Source organism: Calidris pugnax, unplaced genomic scaffold, assembly GCF_001431845.1.
Source record: "Calidris pugnax isolate Ruff unplaced genomic scaffold, ASM143184v1 scaffold70, whole genome shotgun sequence".
In the NCBI taxonomy this organism is placed as follows: Eukaryota; Metazoa; Chordata; class Aves; order Charadriiformes; family Scolopacidae; genus Calidris; species Calidris pugnax.
In genome coordinates, this window is record NW_015090862.1 from 6,794,526 (window position 1) to 6,821,729 (window position 27,204).

Consider the following 27,204-nt stretch of genomic DNA (forward strand, 5'->3'; position numbering starts at 1 on the left):
TGCAGAGTGTAAAGATCTCTAACTAGGTACTATTGCATTGTGAACGTATGGATGTCTTTATGTAAAAATAATAAAAAAATAGAAGAGATGATAAAGCAGAACATCATCCATTTAATTTTAAAATGTTTTTTCCAAATCCCTGATACAGGATTTAAAATAACTTAGTCACCTTTGCGCTCAAGTCCCTTTAGACCCCCTAAAAACTTCTATCTACACCATTTTATATATTACCTCAAAATTTGCTTTAGTAGCTTAAATAAATAAATTAATATAATTCATAAATCATCCTAGCAAAAACATTGAAAAGTGGTAACTGTAAGTAAAAGAAAATTACACTCAAGCTACAAATAAAGGTTAAATGAAAAATTGTGTGTGTCAAAAAAGAGCCACCTACCATGATGAAATAAAAACAAGCAGTGGTTTGAGCACCTAAAGGAGCAGGGAGGAAGAAGCAGTCAGGCTAACCTTTTGCAGCTGCTCATGAGTGCTGGTTGTGCCATTCAATACTCATTCCTCTGTTTTTACAGAGGGTTTCTGTTTTCCTGATCTTCTCCTTCATTTTTTTTTTTTCTTTAAAAGAATCTATAGGCTGCTATGACCAGGAAAAAAAAAAAAAAGTCGACCACAAAATATTTGTTGCTACTTTACAAATATTGTATTTTTAATGCATTGTAAAAGTTACCCACTAGAAGCAAATCTTAAAAAAAAAATTACTGTTTTCAGCATTTAAAAGCTGCACGATTTCAGAACTGTTCCTTTCGAGCAACTACAGGTAATTTATCATTCTAGGGATCTCGACTTTATTAAAGACAGATTTGTACTCTGTTGCTTGAGGGAGAGGGGGACAGGAAGGACAAAGAAATCACTCTAAAGGAAAAAAGCTATTATCCAAAATTACTTATCCCCTTCCCATAATTTTTCTATTTAAAAAGTTGATGTCTGATACTGAAATGTTCAACACAGCTGTAGTATTAAGCCCAGACAACAGATTTAGAAAGGAAATAGCAACTCAGCTTAACTATACAATCATTGCTGGGCACACTGTAATACCATTTACTTTTTCTTCATATTTGTTTTCATAGCACAGACACAATAGCATGCCCCATCTAGCCTCTAAGATCATTCTGAATATTAAGGTTAGTCAGACATGACATGGAAGAGAATGAAAAAAAAAAAGTTTATCAATAATTTCTTAATTTCCCCACAATTAATTCTTAATTCCTGGAACACAAAGGTGTGAAATAGAAGAATGTAATCATATTATTATGATTTCAAGTTGAATTAAAAAACCCCCATAAGTATACAAATACTGTTTGACTGTTTTTATGGTGTATCTATTTAATGTATCAATATTAAAATATTTAATCCAATTTTTATATTAATGACTAAAGAAGTTAAGAAAGTGGTCTGAGATATAATGTAGAATAGTCCAGATATTTAGTTTATATCTACTGATACTTTGACACTGTACAAAAACTGAGAATGTGGCAGCTGTTATTTACATGAATGTCCTCAATCTTAAGAGCTTAAACTGCCATAATCAAGTTCTAGCCTCTATAAATGCTTTTGTTCTGGAGACGCTTACATTAAAAAGAAATATCAGCGGATTATTTTTTTAGTTGAAATGGGCAATTGTTTCATCTTCACTTCAATAGTATCAACAAAACAGTCTGTTTTACAACAGCAGTAAGGATTCACAAATTATTCTTGTGTTCTTATAAACAAATGATAATGCTAAGTAATAATACATTCTTGAATGATCAAAAGAAGAAATTGCCTGATTACAGTGATTGTACAGTATAAAGTCACCTTTAAATCAAATGAAACCAGGAATTTTCTAGAGTTTCCATAATATTTGAAATGACGACTTGAATTAACAGAAGCAAAGACTAAAGCCTAGTGAAATAGAAAAATAGAGCTGGCTATCTTTGTCTCTGAATGGGCAGATCACAACAACTATTTGGCCACCTTAAGTACTTCTAACCTCCACCGTAGTTATTGCTATTCCTCTCCCTAGTTGTAGTCCCACTTCAAATAAAAGCTCTAACTAACCTAAAAGAGAGAACATGCTTGTTTAAAAGTAGTGCAGAAGGTTTTTTTACAGCAATTACATCAGCAAGTGCTCTCCACTCTCTTTTCTGGCTCCACTTTGAAGAGAGGTCTGTTCAAGCTCTAGGTATTGTTAGTCAAACAGCTTTCTGTATTGTTACTCCACTTGAATGATCACTTCTCTTTTCATGGTCTTTCCCTCCTATACAGATACATTCTTCTAGAACTCTAATAATGACCCACAGTGGAACTCATGACTGCAGCAAAGAGAGCTGTTCCTGTAGATGGATTTTGACTGCCTTGTCATCTCTAGTTGACTCAGTCCAAAATGAGCAGGGAAAGTACAGTCCCAATGCATTAGTTAAAAAACTTATCTCGGAGATTTAGGAGAAAGAAGTAGTAAGGCTGCTGTTGAAAACTGGATTTTTCAAAATGTGAATTTATGGAAACAAATGAGAGTGAGAGATAGAATTTTAAGAAGATGTACATCATTTTGATAAACCTTATATTGAGATATCATGCTGAAAGCGTGAAAACTTATGCAGAGAAAACTGGAAGCGCAAAGGGACTAGGAAACTAAGGAGGGACATTTCCAAGTGTCAAAGCTGGTGGAAGAAGAAAATATTTCCATAGGTCATTAATTTAGTTACTAGAAGAAACTACACCACAGTACATCAGAGTCATTATTTGCTTTGGGAAATTCATTTTTTGCAAGAGAGATCAAAGAATTCAGTTGACTGATAGAAAAGAATTTAAAAGTAGGGAACACCTTCAACTTTTTTTTATCTATGTATCTAATGCTGTTCAGTTCCACAGGGGAAGCATCACGATTGGGTCCTAAACAATCTGCTCATATCATTAGAAAGGATATTTGGAATACATAGATAACTTTTAAACATAATTTTATTCTAATAATTTTGGCATATATGATGCAGAGAATAGGACATTCACATAAGTCACGACTTCACTTAGGATTAAATTCTTGGTCATAAAATAGCTTTTCTATTTTTCAATAAAAGGTCAGCATAAAATATGACATTCATGAAATCATGACATTCATGAATTAGTATGAACATTTTAGAACATTTATCAATATAAAAGCACTTACCATAGCCTGAAAAATCCAGCCGAGATAGGAAAGAAATTTTAAAAAATATTAATAATGTCAGGTTTATTGCAACAAAAGAGGATATCAAATGACATCTATTTCAGTCAGTGTCAAAAAAGCCTAGCACTCATTTCTAGCAATATTATTTCTATATTTCTGAAAGTGACATGTAAATAAACATAAAGATCATTTACTGTGTATCAGATCTTACAAGGACTTGAGAATTAAGCTGCTGATTTAAATAAGATATTTTGGAATCAACCTATTACAAGCTCAGAATTTACAGGAGATTGCTTAAAATGCACATACCTTCAAATACAAATAATCTTTCAAAGACAAAGATGACCCACACTAAGTCTGAAATAAGTTCCTCTAAAGTTGGTAAAATTGTTTTAGGTTTACAGCTACAGAAATTAATTTTAATATGATTTACTATTTTAAAGAAGCATGCAGTTAAAAACCATACAGTTAAGTGCTATACTGTAAATCCATAATTATTAAATTCCAGAATAAATTTCTATTTTAAAACTCTGCAATTTTCACTTATTAAAGGTAGAATTCCTTCAAGAGGAGTTATCCTTCAATGACTGAACAGCAAAGTAGTAATCATTACATTGTAATAATTGACATATTACAATAATAAAATTAAAGTTTTATTCCACCATTCAAAATGTGAATTTTATTTTTTGTCTTACTTTGATAATTATTATGTTTTTCAAAGTGAAGAGTTAATATTAAGATTCTGATCTCTTAACTCATTCTGAGTAATACCCGTCTGTAAACAGTTCCAACAATTAAGAATAAAGCAAAGTGTTATTTAACATGCATAAAAGTAACATAGTATGGCTGTAAATTATAGTCATGTAATACAACTTACGGTGGAGTGGCTACTATCAAAAAGATGTTTTCAATTAACGAAGGCTCTACTATGTCATAAATTGCAACTTTTCACTGATTTCAGAAGGAATCCTGATCTAAAATGGTTGCTGTGCTTTCTCTTTGTGACCCTTCAGATAGTATGGTATATCACTATAGAGTAACTGAACAAAGTAGCTGAGAATACATTGAGCAATAATTTGGCAAAGATTGATTTTTTAAAGACAACTGCAGTAATCGTTTGCTTTGGCTGACTCCCTTTCTTCGCAATGAGTAATTGGTTTTGGGGGCTCATAACCACCAGAGACCAAATGTGCCTTTTATTGTATTAGGAATTCCATAATTTGGGAAAAGAAAATGGCATTTTAAATTCTTCAGAGCAGAGAGATTCTACTTAATCTTGTTTAGACTGGAAGTCAGAATAAATCTCAAAGGAACTGCCATTCTTTTCACCTTCCTGCAATTTATTTGCCCAGATTATTATTGTCTGCAATGACTGCTAAAATAACATACCTCATCTTCTACCAAGAGTATGCATAAATCTTTAAAACATTCATACTGAAATAAGGTTGCTTTTTAAAAGGAAATTTCTTCCTCTTTCAGTACCATAATAAATCAAGTCAATTGGTATCCCAAGCAGCCAATAACAGCTGTCTTTACAAGCTAATTCAACATGAGAATAGGTAGTTTATTATTGCACAAAATGCACATTACTTGATTCCACAAGTAACATCTAAGTATTCAATGAGATATTCAGACTTATCTAGTACAACAACTGTGTCATTGACTTTTACTGGCCTCAATCCATTCTCAAGATACCTGTTTTCCCATGAAACAATTGCTGACAAACTAGCATTCACATGCACGTTAGTAATTACAAGAAAGATCTAGAAAACTGACAAATGAATCAAGGGTTTCACGGCATCAAAAGTTACTCACCACATCTCGAACAATGGGAAAAGATTTCTTTCTACGCAGGTCTGGCATGCTATCAATTCCATATAGGCCACGGCCAGCACTGTAGGAGAGGAAAATAAAAACCTGTGACTTACAAGTTTGCATCCTTAAGAGCTGCTTATAATATCTGTATTTACAGTTAAAATCAAAATTAGCAGTTGTCAGCTAATGAAGGTAAGTGTTCTAATTCTTATGAAAAATTTATGAGAGTGTTCTTGGTGTGGCTGACTTTCTCCTGGCATTCACCTACAGCAAAGGGTAGCAGAAAGGTTGCCTAATACCTCCTAAAACTTTTTACCGTGGTTTTAAAAGTTATAACAGTAACTTTCCATCAAAACGACTTGCATACCTGGTAGTTGAGGTGGAGCCCAACTTTGTACAAGATATCATTGTTGGCAAAAATTTGATACAAAGAGTAAAATATCTAACTAAATACATAATCACATCTTCTTATATAAGGACCATGTGAATGTGGAAAAATGAATTTGTCATAATTTAAGATAATTTTATGGCAACTATCATTATTTTCTCTTGCCTGGTTTAAGCTTTTTCATTAAGCACACATTTAAACCCTATATTAGATCTCACATACGGCTTGACAACAACAGCAAAGAACAACTTGGAGCCATTTCAAAGACTAACAGGCTAACACACCAATAGGATTTAAAAGAATACATACTAATCTGGTAACAATATGCCTCATTATCCCAGACTCTTCAGAATAGGTAATACAGCTGTTATCCTCCTATTTTTTGCACAGTGGATGTTGGAAGATTGCTAAAGACCTTGTCAGATCTAATTCTTCAAGACCCAACATTCTCCCCTCCATGCTCCTTCTGTCTGGCACTGTCTCAAATACCTTTTTCAGTTGTTCTATCTCTGTATTAAAAAAGTATGTCACAGCAAACAGCTTCTTATCTGAAAGTCCTCGTTTTATTTATACACTTCACAGTTATTGGGTGAAAAGGGATTTAACTGAAACTGGTGACAGAATTTTCACTTCCTTCCAAAGGGTCTATATGTTGTCCCAAATACTCCTCTGCTGTCTTGAGGATTACATCTTCTCACGACTAGTAGAGTTTACAAATTCCGTATTTATTTAAACCAAGACTCTGGCTAATGATTCCTATTGGATATAGGTGTTACAGTTCCACAGCTGCAGCTAAATTCGGAAGGAATTATCAGAGTCCTCAACTGCCACGATTTACAGCCTGGCATATCGATACAAAATGAAATCAATGCTGGATTATGCTAATATGCTAGACCATAAGCAGTTCAGGGATAGGCATATCCCTCTACTCTGATACCTCCACTGCTAGTATCTTCAAGATGAATCAATGCAGCCAACAGAACTCATAAATCAAAACTCAAAATGATTTAAGACAATTGAAGCTGTTAATTCACTTTAATTACACATTACACGAATAAGTGTTAAAAAAAGGACACCAACACTGGTTTAAGCAATTTCCATACTTTACTTTCAACAGAAGGAGAGCAGCAAATTTATTTTCTTGGAGAATGCTTGATGGGGGACTTGAAAAGTTCAACTTGGGTGAAGTTTAACTGAACTAAAATAAGAGGAGAGAAAAGGTAAAATGGCACAATGGCATCTATATTGTTGGAGGTATTTGTTCACTTTCTGTTCAATAATTCCCAAAGTTTGAAGTTCTGGTGGAACTATCTTTGGCCGTATCAGTGCTATGGACAGGTTCAGCTTCTGCTCTGCAGAAACAGACATGCCTTCTTGTCCAAGGTCCTCTCTCTACGATATGTGAGATACAAGAGCAGTTGCACGATAAGAGAGTAATGAAATGAATACAGCAAATCTTGGCTAACAGACTAGCAAGTGGGCAGTTCTCCAAGTACAATAAATTCCAAATGGATTTTGAGAAGTTACCCTTAAGGTCAAAGAGTACTTTTAGATAGCAGGGGACAAATCCCTAGGATGGAATCAAAAATAAACTTATAAAACTACAAAGTGGAAACAAACATTTTGGGCAAAACTAATAGGTTTTGTGACATGGATAATGGAGCACCAAAATCTGTGCTTTGGATGCAAGAGAACAATCTGCATGAAAGAAATGTTAACTGTTACAGATTACTGTTTTCAAGTAGGAGAACTTCTGAGCTCCTAAAGCACTTGTGTTTTTCAAGGAAATCCTGTTTGACAATGAATTTTCACTCTTTCTCTTGCAAAGAAAATAATAGATATATTTTACACTCATAACATAGTCCAAAAATAAAGTGAGGCTTTCAATCCTGAAGTTGTATGTTGTTATTTAAAAAAGCAGACATTTGGTATTGGATTAAACTTCTTGATCCTAAGAGATGCCAAACCTCCTCAAACCCTTTACTTTAAAAGGGCACTCAGTATTTTGCATAGAGCCTCTTGGCACAGTGCAGGATTGAGTCACAGATCACACTCAGAATAAAGTGAAGAATAAAGGTATAAATTAATTCAAAATATTGCTTTAAGAGGCTGCAGAAAAAAATATTTCAAGATCTTTAGAACTTGAGGAAAGTGAAAATGCATTTGGGTGTTCTTTCACTGTGATGTTTTCAAGTTAGGAGCTGCTTTATTGTTAACAGAAAAGCTCTTGCAGGAAGTTTCTTAAGTTGTGTGACATTAACTGGCACTATACGCACGGGGTGTATTGTGGGTAATACTCTGAATAGAGATAATAATTTCCTGTTATAGGGGCTTAATTAAAGTTGCTTTAATGGACGTTAGTTGCTATTAAGGTACTAGTTTCCAAGGTAAAAGCTTAAAATAATCATGACCTTTATAAAGTCCCTTTATATAGTCCCCAGAATGTATATCATATTTAGCTAACGGACAAGGCCAAAGTTCTACTTTATTGAATGATTACCTATTGGTTCGGAGACAAGTTCTTATTCTGCAAAAGTTGCAAGTAGTTTTTGAGATTTAAGAAAAGTTTGCAGTTTAATTTTGATCCATATTAACCAAACCTAATTGAAGATTTAAAACAGTATATGGGAAGAACGTATTCCTTGTTCTAGAGTCTGAAATAAAACCCCGATGTGCGAAGGATATCATTTCTAAAATTTTGAAAAACTGAAGTTTAACCTGCAGTCTCTAAAAGAAAGAGATCAATAAATTTCTCAATACTAACAAATATCTGATAACAGTATAAAGTATTCTTCTCGTCGAAAATCCTTTAACTAGAAAGAAATGCAAAATGTTCTTTCATAATAGTCTTGTTCTAATTTGTTGATATAGTTTCTAATACCCCTGTGCAGGAACTTAGTTTTGACTTTGAAGTAGTCACAGTCATTAAAAAAAATGTAAGCAGTTGACTAACAAAGGAGCTAAGTTTGAAATTACTTTTTTTTCATTGTCTTTCAGTGACAGAAGGTCCTGGTATTGTTTACCAGAGGACTACAAGCTGCCTTCATATCAATGGCCTTACAGTAGATTAATAATTTCAATTCACTGCATTGGATAAAATATCTGTTAACAGCCGTGACTGACACAGTAAAGATTTCCTGTGCAGCACAGAAGCCTGTTGGTCCAAAAAATGTCTTTAGGTAAAAGGACAAGATAATGTATAAAAACACACACTTGTCACACAAGAATCAATTATTTTTCTAACTCCTGCAAAGAACTTAAAAGGAATGCTACAAATATTCCTACACTTCTTGGAACCATCCAGTTTTGGTGAAATGACTTTTCTTACCTTTTGCCCATTAGGATATTTTTCTCTGTATTCAAATGAGAGCTCAGTGCATGTATGATACACCGTGCCTGAAATATTGTTAACTGCCTGTAGCATGAACAAGCTAAGACAGCAACAAGAAGTTTTTCCCTACAGTTGATCAATTCTGCTTCACAGTCTTGAGTAGGGTTTGTATTGACCCATTCTCCTTGACTCTTTTCAGATAGAGTACAGAATACAGTGATGTGTTAGGTTTACCCATAGACACTTAAATCAGATATGCTATCACCCTACACAATCAATTGGTTTCACTTCATCTCTGTCAGCAACTAGACAACAGTAAACTAATTATTTTAGAGTTTTACTGTCAGGACTCCCCTACGGGGATCTCACTTTTATTTATTTGTAACTAAACCAGGAGGTGGCAAATTCATTAGTTCAAAACGTCAGCCAAAAACCAACAGGATATGGAGGGGAGAAAAGGATAAATACATTTTCTGTGCAAGGAGAATGCAATTTTGGTGCAATTTTCCAGAGAGAATTGGATCTATGTTATGCTGACTTTTGGTGTTACGTGACATTTTAAGATAATTTGGATTGTACCTGTCTATACTTTAGTTACAAAGAAAAATTCTTGGCAGAGATTGCCAAATATTTGGGCTGTCAATAAATCCTGAAGTTAGGTCACATGAATAGATTTAAAACATTACAATAAATCATTTCCACTTAGTCACAGCAGCAACAATAACACCCTATTTAGTCTGATCCCGCTAGTGTTCATCAGGACCACACTATTCATTCAAGATAAATTATTCTTTCTTCTTTATTACAGATGAACATGGGACTTGAAAGCTATACTCAAACCACTAAAAATGAATGCTGATGAAAACAATAATATCTTCCAATAAAATCTGTTTTTTTTTTTCTAAACTGGCAGTTTACCATAGCAATTCAGATGCAACTCCCAATAATAAAACACGTCATAATTTCTGTTCTGTAACTGGTAGGTAGCCCTTATGCTGAACAACATGGCAGACGATCTACATGTATGCACAAGTGTATATACACATGTGCCATTTTTTTGCAGATGAGGACTTGATCAATTATGTTTTCATTTTAGCCCCTCTAAGCAGACAGTTCCACTATTAAAATATTCATAACTCTATTTTGAAATTGTGATTCTTACTGTGGTAATCTTTGTTGTATAATTGATATATTTAACTGTCCAAAAACTTCCAACCTTTTTCCCCCAAATTTAGTCTTCAGTTTTAAGGACTGAATTACAAATAGAGTTTTGGCACCATACATATTCATTCTTACATATTCATTCTTAAAAAATTACAGTTTATGTTATAGTAACATTACAAATATTTAACAGTTGTAATTTCATGAAAGGCATCATGCCACAATACCTGTATTCGATCAAAATAAATAATGGTAAAAATGTTGGTATTTTTGCTTTTTTTGTTTTTACTTTTTCTTGTTTTTTTCATTCCTAGGCATAAAAAGTTGGAAAGAATCACAGCCATTCGTTAAAGTCTGTGTAAGTAAGTACATTTCCAGATGAAAATAACGATGAAAATGAAGAGGTGAGTTTTCACTGTTGTGGTTTTTTAAATCACTCAGTATTGAATATACATTTTAGGTTACTGGGATACTTTGTTTTCTTGAAGTTCTTAGCATTATATAATATTTCCGGTTAGATGAGTCTGTTTTATCGCATAATTAAACTTCTGTAGCTAAACGTGATAAAACACCTAGGCAGCTTTAGTAACTTATAATGCAGGTCTGATCTCATGAAAATGGAGATGAATTTTTTGAAGACTGAACTAGGGCTAAGGGAAGAATAAATGTATTATTGCTGCATATTATAATCACAAAATGTAGCCAGTGACTTTTGTTATAACATAAAAATGGAACCATGGAAGTTAATGAAAATAATTATGAGACAGCCACATTGTCTGAAGACCCACAAATCCACACTTCGGTAGCAATAGATAATTTTTGCTGGAGTAGAAAACTGAAATTGGAGATCTAAAGTTGTATATGAATACTGGAAGAAAATACCAGCCTTATAAAAGTAACTATACAGCTGGATTTACAGCTTCTTCTGGTCCTTGGTATATTAAAATGCCACTCAAGAAATACCTAGCACTTTCTCTGAAAATGAAAGTTGGATTAAAAGAGTCTTAATATGAGATAAAAATACTATATTAAGAGACGAAAAAAAATAAGCCAAATCCCTCCATACAAGAAAATCTGAAGCTGTCAGAAAATTTTGGGGTAGACTAGGCTGTGCTAAAGGACTATATCCACTCAAATTTTTGAAGACGGTGTGCTCAAATGGGTATGCATATTAATGTCATGAAAATTTTGAAATTATGTTTTTTAATGATATTTCTATATTAAAAATATGAATTAATCATACATTAGGATATATTTTCAGATGCTCAGATTCTAGCTGAGGCAGTGAACCAGACTTTGTGACAACAACTTTGAGTCTCCCTCTTCTGCTTATGATCCCAAATCTGTTGAATGCTTCATCCCCAGGTGTAAGCCAAAACAGACTTACAGATACTCTAAATTGTGCCAACGGGCCTCTGGGACCATCTCAGCTTTTGGGAAAAAAAAAAATAAAATTGCTTACAAAGAAGTTCTGACCTCATTTCTTTTTCCTGTCATGCTTCTGGTCACATTACAGGGAGATGACGGTAGCCAACTAAAATGATTTTATGCTGGCCTTTGGTGATGTGGCCTCAAAGCATCACCATTTCAATTTTTTTTATTTTTTTTTAAATTTTGAAAAAACCAAAACCAGCCCTCCCCCCGGCAATGATTTTCTATGGCCTTAAAGCTACAAAATACCTAGCATCAGCAAAACGGTATTAAGACTACATTTGCTGATATTCTTGACCTTTACACCCAGAGCAAATCAGTAGTAACACTAATGACAGTGTATTCACAGTGCTGAAAAAATTGTCTAGAAGGAAAATCTGGTCTCAACATTTACAGGGAAGAGAAATATGTGAACATCCTTCTCAAAATCAATGCTCCCTTAGCAGAACTGCTGCAATACCATAAAACCGAAGGCTGATTTTGAATTCTCTCTGCTATCCTTGAAGTCTATGTAAACGGTTTCTGTAGTATCAACATGACCATAATGAAAAGAGACCAACAAGAGAAAGAAAAAAATCCATTTGCATAAAGCTTGTGAGAATTTTTAAGGTGGAGATAGAAAGTTCTTCAAGACAAATTAATTTGCAAAAACAGGATGGAGACTTTCCTAGAACCAGATGAGGTAATAACATGCTACATTTAGTTTCTTTTGAGAACATGCATCTCTCTGGTTGTCATTATCATAGGATCACAGTATCTAATCAAAATAATATAAGCTTCCTGGAGCAAAAAGAGATAAAACACATTAAAAGCAATACCGAAGCATCAGTGACACCCTAATGAAGGTGGTGAGACTGTATTTTACAAAAAACCCTAAAAAAACCCCACAACCAAGAACCTTTATTTCTCTTTTAAATCCAGATATTACTGTAGCTGTGAACTTTCAGCATGGTGTATTATCCTGGAATTATAGCTGAACAGCTTTACTACATTTCCACCTCTGATTAATTAATAATTTCTGCAGGTGTGATATCATATGGATTTAGAAATGCATGTACAGGAATACATAACTGCCCATTCCTGGTCTATACAGGACCTGGATAGCATCCAAATTAAAACTTCTTCAATGACAATCAAGACAATTTATTTCTGCACCACATGATGGATCAGAAAGTCTTTCATAAGGCGGTTAAACATAAACCAAGAAGAGTTAAGTCAATACGAAAAGTGGAGAAAAGACATGGAATCTAGGAGACTGAATTCCTTTTGGGTGTGGATGACAACTAGAGCACACTTCATCTCAGAGTGAAGAGGAAAGATGAAATGGAAGTAGAGAAATCAGCAAAAGAGACAGCAGATCTGAAACATGAGAAACAAGAACTTGAAGAGACAACTTTAATTGGACTTGGTAGTAGCTAGTAAGCAGATGAAAAGAGTCTTGAACCTCTCAGCAAATCATCACACAATTCTTGACTTGTAAAATTTCAAACAGGGATTCTTGAAAAACTAAGGAAGGATTAAGCAGTTATACTAAGTTATTGCTGAAGTTTGACAGATCTACAAGGAGAGGTAAGAGTCTAGTTCAAATCCATCTGTGTCATGTGGGCGCTTTTTAAAGATGTACAACCTTAAGGATTTTCATCTAATTCTTCTAATGCGTCAAGTCCACGTTGACACAATCTTTTGCACAGAAAATTCCCACATTGCCTTTGGCCATATTAAAATCCTCAAAGGCATCCCTTTGTTTCTGTTTGTAGAGTTCCTCCTGGTTACAAGAGAAAAAAATGGCAATTCCTTTCATATCTTATTTGAGTGGGTAAAGCACTTACCTAGAGTATATGAGAGTTTATTCTAACCCTTAAGAGCATTACCGTTTTCCAAGCACTATCCTATCTCTTATCCTATAAATTTAGGAAAGAATCCGTTTATCCCATTCCTCCTCCTGATGCCCTTACACCATTCTGTAAGAAAGGGATTCATAGGCTGTTTATGCATTTCCTTAATATTTTCACATAAGCAGTCTTTGGTGGGGGGTTTTGATATTAGAAGTTTCTTTTCAAGACTATAAAGATCAAGGTAAACCCAAATTGCAACTTCCAGAGACATCTACAAATCTCAGAAAAAGCATGATAGAAAAAAATATACCGTTTCTGAGGTTATGAAAAATAAACGTAGAGAGACTAAGAGATAAACTCAGATTCTTGGGGCTCTCAGGAGCAGTTTCATCATCAGTGAATAAAATTCATCATGTGTATATGGCATTCTTATGCCACAAAGAGCTACTTCTCACAAGCAATGCCTGTAAAATCACTTCCATCTATTATTCTACTCTATAACACAAAATATGATAAAAATTGAAGTTCTTACTGGACTTCTTTTACTGATCATTAAGGACTAGCAGATAACAAGTTAAAAAAAATAATCCAATTTCAAGAATGACCAACAGGCTTTTCCTGGGAGAAAAAAATTATGTCTGAATTAAGAATGCTGATGATGTGTACCAAAGAAAGAAAGGGACAAGACAGATTTTGAGGCAACAGCAGGAATGACAGAATCAAGACAGATGAGTACAGAATACGAAGATATTTTATTATTACATTAGTGTGTAATTTATGCTCAGTTAGTAATCTGCCATAACTCACACCTCTGTCTCTTTAAATAGCTCCATTTTCTACTCAGTCTGTACTTCCCCCCTGCAATCTTTTCATTACGATTTCAAGCTCAAGTTCAGCTTAGCAGAAGTGACTAGATCTGATATTTTTTCACTGTATGTCTGTACACATAACAAATACTTACTTAAAAGTTATATATGATCAAGAACTGTCCATTTTGTTATTTAAGAAAAAAAATACTAAAACTCATTCAAATTATCATCTACAAAATACTAAGGATTTGAAATATTTTAGTTTTAAATGAGCTTCACCATCTCTTCTGACTATACTAGGGCAGAACTGTAGCTACGATTAAGAAGTTTATATGAGCTGGTTCTGCAACTTGTCCACAACATTTTTAAAAGCTGAATTATGGCAATGGCAGAGAGTTCTTACAGATACATACTTATTCACCAGAATACTTTTAAGAGACTAAAGGCATTAACCAGACTTCAGGGAAGAACTGCTATTTTGAAACCGCATCTCCTTTCCTTTGTGCAGTGAATCAATGACCAGATGAACTCATATAAGACAATAATACTTCCTGCCTTTTCTTTGCCCAGCATTCAATCGGTGCATAGTAAAGATCACAGAAAAAAATTTGAGGCTCTAAAGACTTATGCCTTTACTGGTTTCAGTTCCTACTATTAAAAAGATGACTGTTCGCTTGGAGCCCTCAGCCCAGGAAAGATGTGGACCTGTTGGAGGAATTCAGATGATCAGAGGGCTGGAGCACCTCTGCTATGGTCTTTGAGATGTCAATGAGCTGAACGTGAAGTTAAATTAAAATTGCATCACTGTTTTCAGGGAAGCCTAGTGAAACAGAACCTTGCACAAATATATTGCACAGTAAAGGGAGCAGAGGCCCAGTCTACACTTTGTCAGCAAAAGTAGTAAGGTTTAGTCTAAAAACGTGAGCTAGTATTGAGCTACTGCCAGTCATGTGAAGTTGTCCTATGCAGTGGTTACAGGATGTCTGTGCAAGGCATTGATACACCTTATTCTCAGAGAATTCAATATCTGAATTTATTCACCTGTGAATGGAAGAGAGGGAATAAAAGGAGCAACTTTTGTCTGTATAGTCCTTGACAGTGGCAAAAGTTCTCCTTATTTCTATGAGATTTTGCATGCAACCCACAAAACCCAAGAATTCTATACACTTTTGTACATTACTTTTCTAAGTCTTACACCTATTAGGAAACTGTAATTAAGTAATTGGCTATGGAAAGTAGTGCATACAGCAAAACTGTACAGTCACATGCAGCTTCCTGCATGCGTAAATACCAATAGCTGATTGTCAGTACCTACACTCACAGAGCCTAATTACAAAATGCTATCCCTAACCTACACATTAACAAGATGTTAAACTGTTTATCTTCCAGTTTTGCAGATCGCAAGCAATATGACAGATTGAGCTCTCTATAATTAAGCTTACTCATGGGGGGTTTAAAGATGAATTGACATGGCATAGCACAAAAGAGGAAAGAAGGATATACCTTCTTTGCAGATATGACAAAGAGAATTTGCAAATACCAGAAGCTGCCTCTGTGATGTCTTCTGGCTCTGATATGCATTAATTTTTTCAACAAAGAAGCCTCCAAATATAAATTGTCACACAACAAATCAAAAGGTTATTTTCATAATTTGCTGGCACAGTTGCAATGTTCTGATGAAAGCCTTCCACGATTCCATTAGAAGCATGATGTGAACACCAGCATAGAGAGTTTTAGTATATGTTTTTATGGCTAATACATTGCTGGAGAAATATTCAAACTAGTAATCTAGAGAAAACAAAGCTGCTTCAGATGTGCTAGTTTCATGTTAACAAATAATATAATTCAAACAGAAATACTGATGTTTTTGCATCTGAAATTCATTAAAGAAAATTCACAGTACTTATATTGTTCTCCTTTTAAAATGTAGAGATACAGGACCTAGAAAATCTCATTCAAAGAAGGAGTAGTTGTTATGGCATAATAAACACTGCTGATCAATATACATGGCAAAAGTTTTTATAGTTTTAGTAATGAGATACTTTTGACCTTTTCAACCTTATGAGAAAACTGAAACTGAGCAAAGTGAACGCAATGTGTCTTTTGCCGGCCAAGAGAGGTACACTATAATTTTATTCTAATGCCAAAGAGCACATAAATAAAAAAACCACATCAATTACCTTTTACAATATTTAAAATGTTTCATGTTGCATTCAGCAACTAAACCTGCACAATGTCACATATGGCCTTAAAATTTTACAGCAACTCAGAAGTTTCTATGAGCTGGAAAATGAAGAAATAAAACACTTCAAGGTTTGACAAGCTATATGGAAATTACTTAAGCCACTATAAAGCTTGAGGAGGGCTCTTAAATTTGTTTAGGGTTTAACAATAAGTACAAATGTTTCCCAAACTATACCTTCCACAGCAGCATGTGAATTATATTAAGCAAATTAATACCATTAGTACCTTTTATGGGAAAGAAAAAAAGCAAACATAGGAATCTAAATGGAAAAAAACTTCATAGAGTCTAGATTCTGCTGTATGGCCTTTAAGATGTACAAATACTAAGATGGAAGATAAATTAGATAATATGATCTTATCACCTTGTCTTTGTAATAAAGCATAGCTATAGCAAACTGTGCTTACATAGTGTATTACCAAGAGGATAATATCCCTTTGAAGTAGTTAACTAACATAATTGATAAATTTTACCAATGGCTTTTACTTTTTTTTTTTCCTTTCGAAACCGAATAATAAATTCAGTATGGTATTCAAAATAGGAAGGAGAGATTTTCCTCAAAGGAAGGGATCCCTAGAACTGGATGTAAGATAACTTTGTCTGGAGACAACCAAACAAAATGTACGGCTTTCTGCCATATTCACTCTCAACAACTGGAAGATCTTTTTCCCTTGACCTTCTAGATTTCAAATATTAGACTGATATTATATTACTGCACATTTACGAAAATGAAGACATAAAATCAAACTAAAGCTTCAAAGAGCATTATTTTGTATGCAAAGTGGTAAAAAATTTTGTCATCCAGTTGACCTATCTTCCTTTTAAAATAATTCAATTTCTTATAAGAACAAAACTTAGAAAAAATATTATAACATTAAGAGACTAATTTGCAGATATAAATAAAAAGATTCACAGTCACGTTGGTACTTACCCACTGAATGCCTGGACTGCATAAAGCGTGGAAGTATCCAAGGAACTTCCACTTACTATCCGAGCCTTTAAGAAAGACCAAAAAAAGTACAGTTACTCAGTTGTAAGTCTTGGACAGAATTTAAATGCATCAAACATACAACACCTAATATGAAAATGTTTAGCAGGGTCAGCTCCAGGCCAAAGCTAGAGTAACTATTGCTTTGGAATACATTTTGGTAGCATTCAGCATTTAATGAAACACTCTGGAAGATAAGATACTGCTTCCCAAATATTGTTGTCCTTTAAGTCCTATAGTGTATGCAGTGTAGATGATAATTGGAGGAAAAAATCCCAGAGATCATGTTTGACAGTAGCAGACCCCTGTGTTGGCAGTTATGATAAGCACAACAGTGAGGGTTATCCTGTTTATAAATGCAACACATTTGCAATGCACTCAAAGGAGAACAAAAGAGCGGAAAGCTGGGAAAAACATGCAAATTTCACAACTAAAATGAAGGAACCAAACAGGTCAAATAAGTCACAAACAAACATCAACAAAATACATGATCCCTATAGTAAATACGTGATTTTAAACCTTTTCATCCACAGAACCGCTATCTGAAAGAGAATTGGGAAGAAGGGGAATATAGGTTAGACAAAGCAGTGTCTCAGAAAATATCTTATGCTATAAAAATCCAACACTGTTTTAATCTGCTGATGCAGAGCAGAATCCAAGTAATACCTGTGCTTAGCTGTACCACTGTGACAAGACCTCTGTCACTCCGTTTTAAACAAGCAAAAATTTTTTCTCAGTAGATACGAACCCCTGCCACTTAAGCACGTAATTTCTATACTGCATCCCATCTCCACATGATCTTTAGGTGGTTTTGTTTTTTAATAATAATCAATATATATTTAATATAATTGCAGTGTTCAAAAAAAACAATGCTCTATTTTCAAGGAAAATGAGTGTTTCTACTAAGGACATTAAATAAATAAATAAATAGATCTCCTGAACTGTAACTGTTCTGTTCTAGCACAGCTATTCATAAAATGACAGAAACTACTCCCCAAATGTCAATGGAAGAATGACAATTGTGAAAGTATAACGCATGATACCTATATATCATAAATTGCTCAATGAGAAAGTGTGAAGTATTCACATTTACTAGCAGACAGAAAATATTTGCTGACAGAAAAAAATACCCTTAATTTTCTTGTCAATTCTAAAATGCAAGTACATATAAAATTGATGTTATATACTATTCCACCAATAAGTATCTCTTTTCTTTTCACACTTTATATTACAGTCCATACATGAAATTGCATTGTTTTAATTGTCACCTTACTGATCTTTCCATTTTTCCTCCACAAATGGAGCACAAATTCTACAGGCCCTTTAAATAGTTAAGGTATTTTTAAGATGTTTAGACATCCCACATTACATACATTACAAAATGATCATATACACCTTAAAAATGTGCCACGTTTCATTTTTAAATCAATTTATCTACAAGAAAATATCACATTCAAACACATATATGAAAAATATATTGGCAAATGTAAAGGTGCATACAGTATAGTACTCACAATCCAAGGAACCAAAAGGCTCTACTATGTCACTAATTTTAGAGGCCACTTATGTAACCAAAGAAAAGAAGCAAAGCACACACACAAGAAGAGGCAGAGTAGAAACTGGGAATAAGTTGTTCAAAACACGTTTTACCAGTGAGATTATATCTGGTCATGTATTATTCAAAAAGGTTCAAGAGGATTGAGATACCAGGTACTAGCAATGTCACAACACCAAATTTGAATGCTGGAAAACTCAACAACGCAACAGTCTCTCCTCCTGTGTGAGACCACAAAATTTGCCATTTTCTTATGCTTGACTACAGATTTTAGCTTTTACTTCACAGTCAGGGTAAACAATCCTTTTAGAAAGAGTGGGCCTAAAAGAACGAGCTATAGTTTATTCTCCCAAGGAAAACATGTTTTGAGTTATACAGAATATTAAATTAAAACTATTACTGATAGTAAACTCCACAATTTAGTAAAAATAGCGTAAACGCTTCTCTCTGCACCAAGAATACCTGCTTGCCATGAACTGATTCTTTTCATAGTTCTTCTCCTGAATATAAATGGACATAGCACCAATTGCTATTGTTATGCTTTACATTAAGGTATTGTTTCTGCTGAGACATTAACTATTCTGGTGTTTTCTCACTTCACAATGTCCTCCCTTCAGAAATACTACAATTTTTATTTTGCTTCAGAAATGAATTCTTGACTAAATCAAGCTACAGTGTTTTAGTTGTCAAATTACCCTATTTTGACTGAATAAATATATAGATATCTAAATCTCAGTATTATTTATGTGAAAGGCATTTAAACAGTTTGCAGGCACTTGGCTACCAGCTGCCTAAAAAAAATCACATGAATTGTATGTTTAATTCAGTTGTTTAGAAAGTTATATTAAAAATACAAAATTGGTGAGACTTGTCTTCCACTTTAAATGGAACTTTGTATTTCAGAGCATGAGAGATGGACATGAAATTTTCTTTACCTCTCTTGGGTTTCAGCCAGCTTCATCTAATTTCACTACATTTCCTTTACTGGAACCTAATTTTGCCTAAATTTAGGAAGGAGAGGACAATCAAAAGTTAGGAAGGGGAAAAAAAGGCATTACATGTTTGACTCAACTTGTTTTTCTTTGCAGTTGCTACTTAAAAAAAATAATAAAAATGCACCAGTCTAATGGCCTCTTTTTTCAATAGACATTGCATAAAGCAGACAACTGACGCAAATTTCCCAAAACAAGATTTTGAGAGCATCTCTTTTTTGTAAGAAATGACTGCATCTTCAGAGACAAAATTAGTTTGAAAACTTCATTGTTTCTTGCTTCTTCTGAACTCACCATGAGTGAAATAATCTGAACTGTGGAAGTGTTCTCTGTGTCTATGAGAGCACCAAATCAGGAAGCGTACAGTCACCAAGCAAGTCACTTCGGTAGTCATTAGGCTACCAGAATAGACAGCAACATTCCTTGACATAGATAAGAAATGAACTGTGATTACGTAAGAGACCACTGAATGTATTTTCAAATCAGGGATACAAGGCTAGACATCTCAGATTATACTGCTGAATGACAATGATTTACTTAAAAGAGCTTATCTTCGTATAAATCATTTCTGTCTTCCACACATTTTACGGCAAACAACTAACCTAAAAAAGTTATGAATGTACTAAGAACAGTGTAAATGCTGGTTTCATGTAGTTAACCCTATGGGATACTTCAGTTTTTCAGTTAGTTTCTCCTTGGATTTTTATTTCATGTGAAAATTCACTACATTATGAAATACAAGTATAGCCTTTGTGTTATGCCTCTGTACCATATGCCATTTTAGGTAACTGGAAAGTGTTTTACTGGGATTATAGGAAAAATCCATGTAGTGATATCACTTCTTAATCGTAGCTATTTCAGAGCTCAGTGCATTCCATAGATATACCTGTGCAGTGGAGTCATGAAGAGTAGGATGATCATCTAGTTACTTACAAGTGAAAATTATATTTACAGAACTCAAATAATGAAGGCAAAAGGAACCCCTCCTCCTTTTTTTTTTTTCTTTTAGGCAGTCTGATAGTTTCAAACTCAATTATATTTAATTAGGTAACTGGTAAAAAGAAGAAAAAACTGTCTTAGTTAAGGATACTGTAGTGGTACAAGGTTTCTGCATCACATTCATTTGAATGTATATAACAACTAAGACAAAGAAAAAGAAAAGGTAAACATATCATTAGAGCATGATGATCAGCTACCATACCACATTTCTCCAAATAAGCTCATTTTCTATGCAGAGTAAGAATCAATGACAGAACACAAAAACTTCAGAAAGGAGAGGCTAACTTTAACCTGTGGTATTTAGCAAACCACACTTCTTTAGCAAACCATATTTTAAAATGCTCCTGCTTAGCTAGAAAGTTCTCTCCAGCTCTGTACCATTCTTTACCACTGATCTTTAATCCTCCTGAACTTGGGTCACCACAACTCCATGCAGAGATACAAGCTTGGGTAAGGATGCCTAGAGAGCTGCCTGGCAGAAAAGGACCTGGGGGTGTTGGTCAACTGTTGGCTGAACATGAGCCAGCAGTGTGCCCAGGTAGCCAAGAAGGCCAACAGCATCCTGGCCTGTATGAGAAACAGCATGGTGAATACGACTTGGAAGGTGATTGTCCCCCTGTACTCAGCACTGGTGAGGCCTCACCTCAAATACTGTGTCCAGTTTGGGGCCTCTTACCACAAAAAAGACATTGAGGTGCTAGAGCAGGTCCAGAGAAGGGTGAGGGGTCTAGAGAACAAGTCTTATGAGGGGCGGCTGAGGGAGCTGGAATTGTGCAGCCTAGAGGAAAGGAGGCTGAGGGGAGACATTATTGCTTGCTACAGCAACCTAAAAGGAGGTTGTAGGGAGGCGGGGGTCACTCATTATTTAACTTTTGCATTTTTCTAAGCAGCAGAGCATCATCCTAATACACTTCTATTTCTTTAAAGACTGCAAAAATTTAGTTCACCACCCACCCATCACACCACAAGAACTGTAATAAGCTCATAAAAATCGAAACTGTTAGGAAACCCTAGGATTAAAATGGTATTACGTATATTACCTTCATTTTTTATAACACCAAATTGGAAAAAGATTTAAATTTCATTATTCTCTTGAAGTACCATTTTAATCTTTAATTCTGCAAAACGGTTGCAAGAATGTGAAACTGAATGATAATTACGTCATTCCTGGAAGCAAACCCTTTAGACATCATACTTGCTGGAATTAGATAACAATACAGCTGTTTCATGGAAATAACGTGTAAAGTATCCATAGTCAGAAGTAGTTTGTGGTCTGAGCTGGACAATTCTAATTAGTATGTGTTGCTAAGAACGGGAAATAAAGGATGAAAACCAAGGTCAAATAAAAGCAGCACATTAAAGTAGTAGGTTGTTTGTCCAAAACAATAACACAAATTAAGCCATGCTAAAATAACAAATGCTGTACCCAGAAGCTACTATTATCACTACAGAATAGAATATTACAGTGTACAAGCATACAGTATGTTGTGTTGCTGAACCAAATTCTAGGAAGACATACCGTATAATGCTTGAAAGATAATATTAAAGCTAGCACATCATAAGAGATGAGTGATGCTTGTCTGACAAAGAGAAGGTCAAACTTGAATAAAGCTTGCTTGACAGGAGAAATAGAAGAATTGCTGCTAGCACTTTACTAGCAGTGATGTAGAAAAATTACTAGCGGATACACTGAGAGCCAGAACAGGAGGTCAGCTTGGGGAAGATAAAAAACTGCATTTGTGTTTTTATTAATAAACTAGTGTGTAAATCTGAAACAAGAGGACATGCTTTAAAAACATCTCTGGTCTTTAGAAATTGAGTCCCATTAGACTTCTAAGGGATTTTGTTTTCTATTGTCTTTCAACAGCTACTAGATAGTTCTACCAACTTCTGAAACTTACCTCTAAAAGAATAAATTATTGACTATCAAGACAACTATTTCTTTATAGAACATGGTATGATACTAGTGCTTCTCAATCTTTGGTGGTCTCAAAAAACTACAGTCCTCTTGAAGACTGGGATTTCCTGCCAGTCTCTAACTTGTCAGAGCAAGGGTAAGGAATAAAATGCAGAGATCATTTTAAGCACTCTGTTCTGACCCCAGAACACATCAGAATGTAAGCACACATTATCCATGAAGGATAAAGAGGCATATTTTAGATCTTTTGACACAAATGATAACAGAAAATGGAACCAAGTAATTAATTATAGCTTATGAAAGCAATCAAATAATTGACCATTGCAAGTCCTTCCGTATCACAGCCAACACCACAAAATATTTGACTTGGATGGCTATATCATGGTCTTACTTGCAAGCTGAAGTCCCATCTTATTTCTTCCAAAGAAATCCAGGCAAACAGCCACTTGGTTTGACACCAACTGTGAGAGAACTCCCTCAGGACTCAAACAAAAGCATGTTTCTTGGTACCTCTTACACCGAACACAAGGATTTCACCAAGACATAGAAGCTGGTTTGTGACAACAGCATAGACAGAAGAGACAGTAGGGCAGGAATGTTAAATGGCTGACTGGGACGTAGAAGGGAGCTGCTGATGATCTTGGGCAAAAAAGATACATTGGAATAGCAATTAGTTTAGCACCGTAAAAGCGGATCAGAAAGTCAAAGCAGTTGGTGCTGAAGACGTGAAGTCCACACCACAAATGTTTTGGGGGGGGGCGCATTTACTTCATACCAGTTCTATTTTTGGTCCTGTGGACTTAAAGTCCATTAGTTTCCAAACACATGAGGTGTGATCTTGGACATCAACATCTGCCTTGATTTCATTGGTAAAATATCTAGATCACACTCAGACATTCCAGTGGTCAAACTAAATATGATGAACTGGGAAGACTGAGAGATTTTGCTGTTGTAAAATAAGATGCTAACGGTTGCGAACTTGTATGTCATGTAAATATCTCAGTGTTAAAGACCAAGAACAATATACACACCTAGGATCAAGAACAAAGGACCCGAACATAATGTCTAGGAAACAGTCACATATTTCACAGGCTATATTGTTCATAGCTGCTATAGTATGAACATCATGCAATGGTATGAAGTTGTTTCGTCTCTTGTGGGGTTGTATTCATTTCATAGTTAAGATTTAAGAAACTACCTAAAATAGTGTCAAAAACTGTATTCAAAAAACCCAAACTAGGAGGCTAAAAAATTTAGGTAAGTCAAACTAATTTCAAGACTTACAGTAGTGGAATTAAAATTGAGTCAATATATAATCACACAGAGAATAAAAAAATGACATCAGCCAATGTTGCTTGCCGAGATAAGGCAAAGAAATCAGATTTTCTTCTATTGATAACCAGACTGATTTAACTGATACAAAAGAAGGAAGAGACTTGAAATACCACCATACTAATATGAGTTTTGAAAATTGATTTTCATGACATTCCCTATATAAGCAAGATAAATATACAGTAAAGGAGAAGTTGGTAGAAAATAGCGTACAGTTGTATTGTGATATTTGGGAGTAATTCTTTTGGTAGAAGTATCATGTGGGGTATCAACCAATATCAAACAAGTTGATTTCAGCCAATATTCTCAGGAAGTTGGATGAACAGAATTTCATAGAGTCTATAGAAGATAACAATCTGGAATGGGTTGCAATTATTTGAAAGGATGAAGTTAGAATTCAAAATATTCTTCACCTATTACTGAATTCCTCTCACTGCCTTGGCACTGCACCTCTAAAAACTAGTTCTATGTTCAGAAGAAAAAATGAAAAACGGCAAAAAAATTATTAGAAAGTAGTACAAGGTATATAGCATATTTGAAATGGAAAGCATTGTAGATGTAATATTAATGCAAAAAAGGCTACTGTAATTCTGGAAAGTATATGTCATACATGAGACAGATGACTCAGCTCTATGGGCACCTGTTAACTTCAGCTAAAGTTGTCTTTACAGTTTTTGAAATCATGCTAAAAGTAAACAAATGGAATAGGAAGAGGATGACAAAAGCCAGAACAAGCACAGATTCATAAAACAACTGTGAGGACAGACTGAAAGGATTTGGTTTGTTTTGTCTTATTGAGAATTAAAACTAAGGAGGGAGCTGGTGACTGTACTTCCCATGCATTAAAGAGTGTAATGGAGTAATACTTTTTTTCCCTCCATGTGTAATAATGTCAGTTACATAATAGATGTCAAAAAAGGCAAGAATGTATGCTTATTCACAATTATAAAACATACAACAAACACTGATGTAGCAAATAATATAAAGCACCGCAAATTTTGTTCTATAACATAATGACTTTTTTTTTAACTGAAGCAACTCAAAAAATTCTCAAGATAATTGTCATGAAAGTAAAGAGACTGACCTTCTTAACAAAACATTAAAAAATGGTTGTTTTCCCTACTGTTAGCTTTTATGCTATAGTTAGAAACCAAATAAAATTACACAGTTTGTTTCAGCTCTTCTTGAAAGTAATAAATTGGAATAATTATGCATAAATACCAAAGAGACACATAGATGTTAAGAGCTATAGACTGGTACACTAGAACTCAAAGCATGACTTTTGGTTCTATCGGACTTTTTCTACCTGACTGAACATGCATAAATCTTTCTGAATTTCACAATCCATTTTTATATTTAATAGGAAAAGGCATGTCTCCTCGTCCTCTGCTTTCATTTTTTTATAAAAGAAAATTTCAACCAACATGCCTTTTAAAGTTCCTAAACAAAATTCCACTATTTGATGTTTGTAGTATCTTCCCAGCCTTACGGATGCAGAGAGGCATCAGCTCCAATTATGCTAAATGGATCAGGAAGACCTACAGGTTAAGATTAAAAACTGCTTTAGTTCTTACTTATCCATTTTATACATATTCTTCTCTCCTGGTTTATTTTACAGCCCATAATAGGTTCTTTGTGTCTCTCTCTCCTTATTTCATCTTGGTATATACGCAGCTGATGGACAAGAAATCCTTTGGTGAGGCTGCATTTACACTGGTGATACCTAAAGCTATACATAGTTTATGAATCTGTGATAGCAATGACAAAGCATGTGCTGCTGTTTGGCCTCTGATCAAGAAACCTCATTTTTCAAAGATAAGCATCAGAGTCAAAAATCACATCTCAGATTCCAGTGACATAAACAAGTCCAACTAGTTTCAGTAGTTGGCTCCAGAGAAGTTACTAGCATATCAGTCAGCAGCTTGCTCTTTACCAAAATTTGTATCATGAAAACAGATCACAGTCTTTTCTATGTTCAACAAGGTTTTCTTTTTTTAAATTTTTTTCCAGTTAACTTGTACCTTTTTATACACCATATCCTTAACAATTGTATCAAAGACATTTTTAAACAGTTCTATCAGCAACACAATTAGGAAACATGGGCTACCTGGAAAAACCTCTCTTTACGTAAGTTTTAATCTGACAATTAGTACAATTTTCAGCAGAGTGAATAAGAGTTTTACACAAGGCAAGTGCAGAAGAAAATTCTCTTACAAAAATTATCTGTATAAAACAATATAAAAGCACAGGTTTCCATGCATGTATCTATGGGGTTTTTGCTAGAATGATTTATATATCAATCCTGTCTTAATTTTCAAGTTTACTAAAACTTCTGATCATGTAAGTTATTTTATGAATACTGTCCACTGATTAAGGAGGTAAATCTTCTGTTTGACAAAGTTTTATCAGTTTTAACCATAATTTTTGCATCAGCAGGAACTGGAGAGGTTTCAGCTATTTTCTCCTATTTAGAGTCCCAGGGAAACACAACTGTGTGGGTGCTCCACTGATCACCTGGAAAATGCGCAGAAAGAGTCTGGCACCTGTCCAGAATTTTGCTTTGGCAGCAAAACAGAGACTCTGTTTAGTTCCACACTTTACTTTAATATTCTACTTCCCCAATAGATCAGAGGAAAATTTGAGCATATTTACGAACTCATGTTTTCCAAGTCATTAAATTTTTTAAATGCATGTCTAGGTATTTTTTCAGCCAGTTGCTTTAATAAGATTGCTTTTATCCTGAAGCTACATTGGAAGATGACACAGTGTTATTTGTCCTTTTAAAATACAATGATATAAAGAAAAGGCTTAAATGTTTTATAAATAAAAATAGAAAATAATTAGCAAATTTCATTAATATTAATCAATCTGCATTAATTCCAAAGTCAATGAAAATTGTGTATAACAGTCTCCTGTTCTTGAAAGGAGAAAAGTAGTAGAGGCTTTCTTTTTCTATGACTGAAACTAGCAGTTTTAATGAATTACTTTTCCTAAAAAAGGAAGTCATTCTCTAAAAATAAGTGGTTTGGGATGGTTCGTTTTCATCAGCTAAGATCAAGAAGCTATTGCTTGCAAACTACCATTCATAGAAAGAGTCAATGTTATCATTAAAAGCAACTCAGAAGTGTGCATGCAACTCTGGACACTTATCCAGAGTAATACTTTAATCAGGAGAGAGAATGATGCTTATTCTAAGGCACCTGTAAAAGATAACAAGATAGAGATGGAATGAAAGAAACCACTAGGGAAAG

The 27,204-nt window shown here is 34.4% G+C and overlaps 1 protein-coding gene across 6 annotated transcripts in view; it reads right to left on the reverse strand.

The window, feature by feature from the left end:
• Positions 1–27,204, reverse strand: part of UNC13C (unc-13 homolog C (C. elegans)) — a 157,985-nt gene that overhangs the window by 114,487 nt on the left and 16,294 nt on the right. For 4 of the 6 annotated variants that reach the window (XM_014944682.1, XM_014944680.1, XM_014944681.1 and 1 more), the window contains 4 exons: positions 17,677–17,699; positions 17,101–17,165; positions 4,973–5,051; positions 3,158–3,163 (listed from right to left, as the gene is read on the reverse strand). In XM_014944682.1, the coding sequence (XP_014800168.1) occupies positions 3,158–3,163; positions 4,973–5,051; positions 17,101–17,165; positions 17,677–17,699 (173 nt within the window). Of the gene's footprint in view, positions 1–3,157; positions 3,164–4,972; positions 5,052–17,100; positions 17,166–17,676; positions 17,700–19,647; positions 19,659–27,204 lie in introns of those variants that run through there. The other 2 variants (XM_014944685.1, XM_014944684.1) reach the window with 2 other exon arrangements.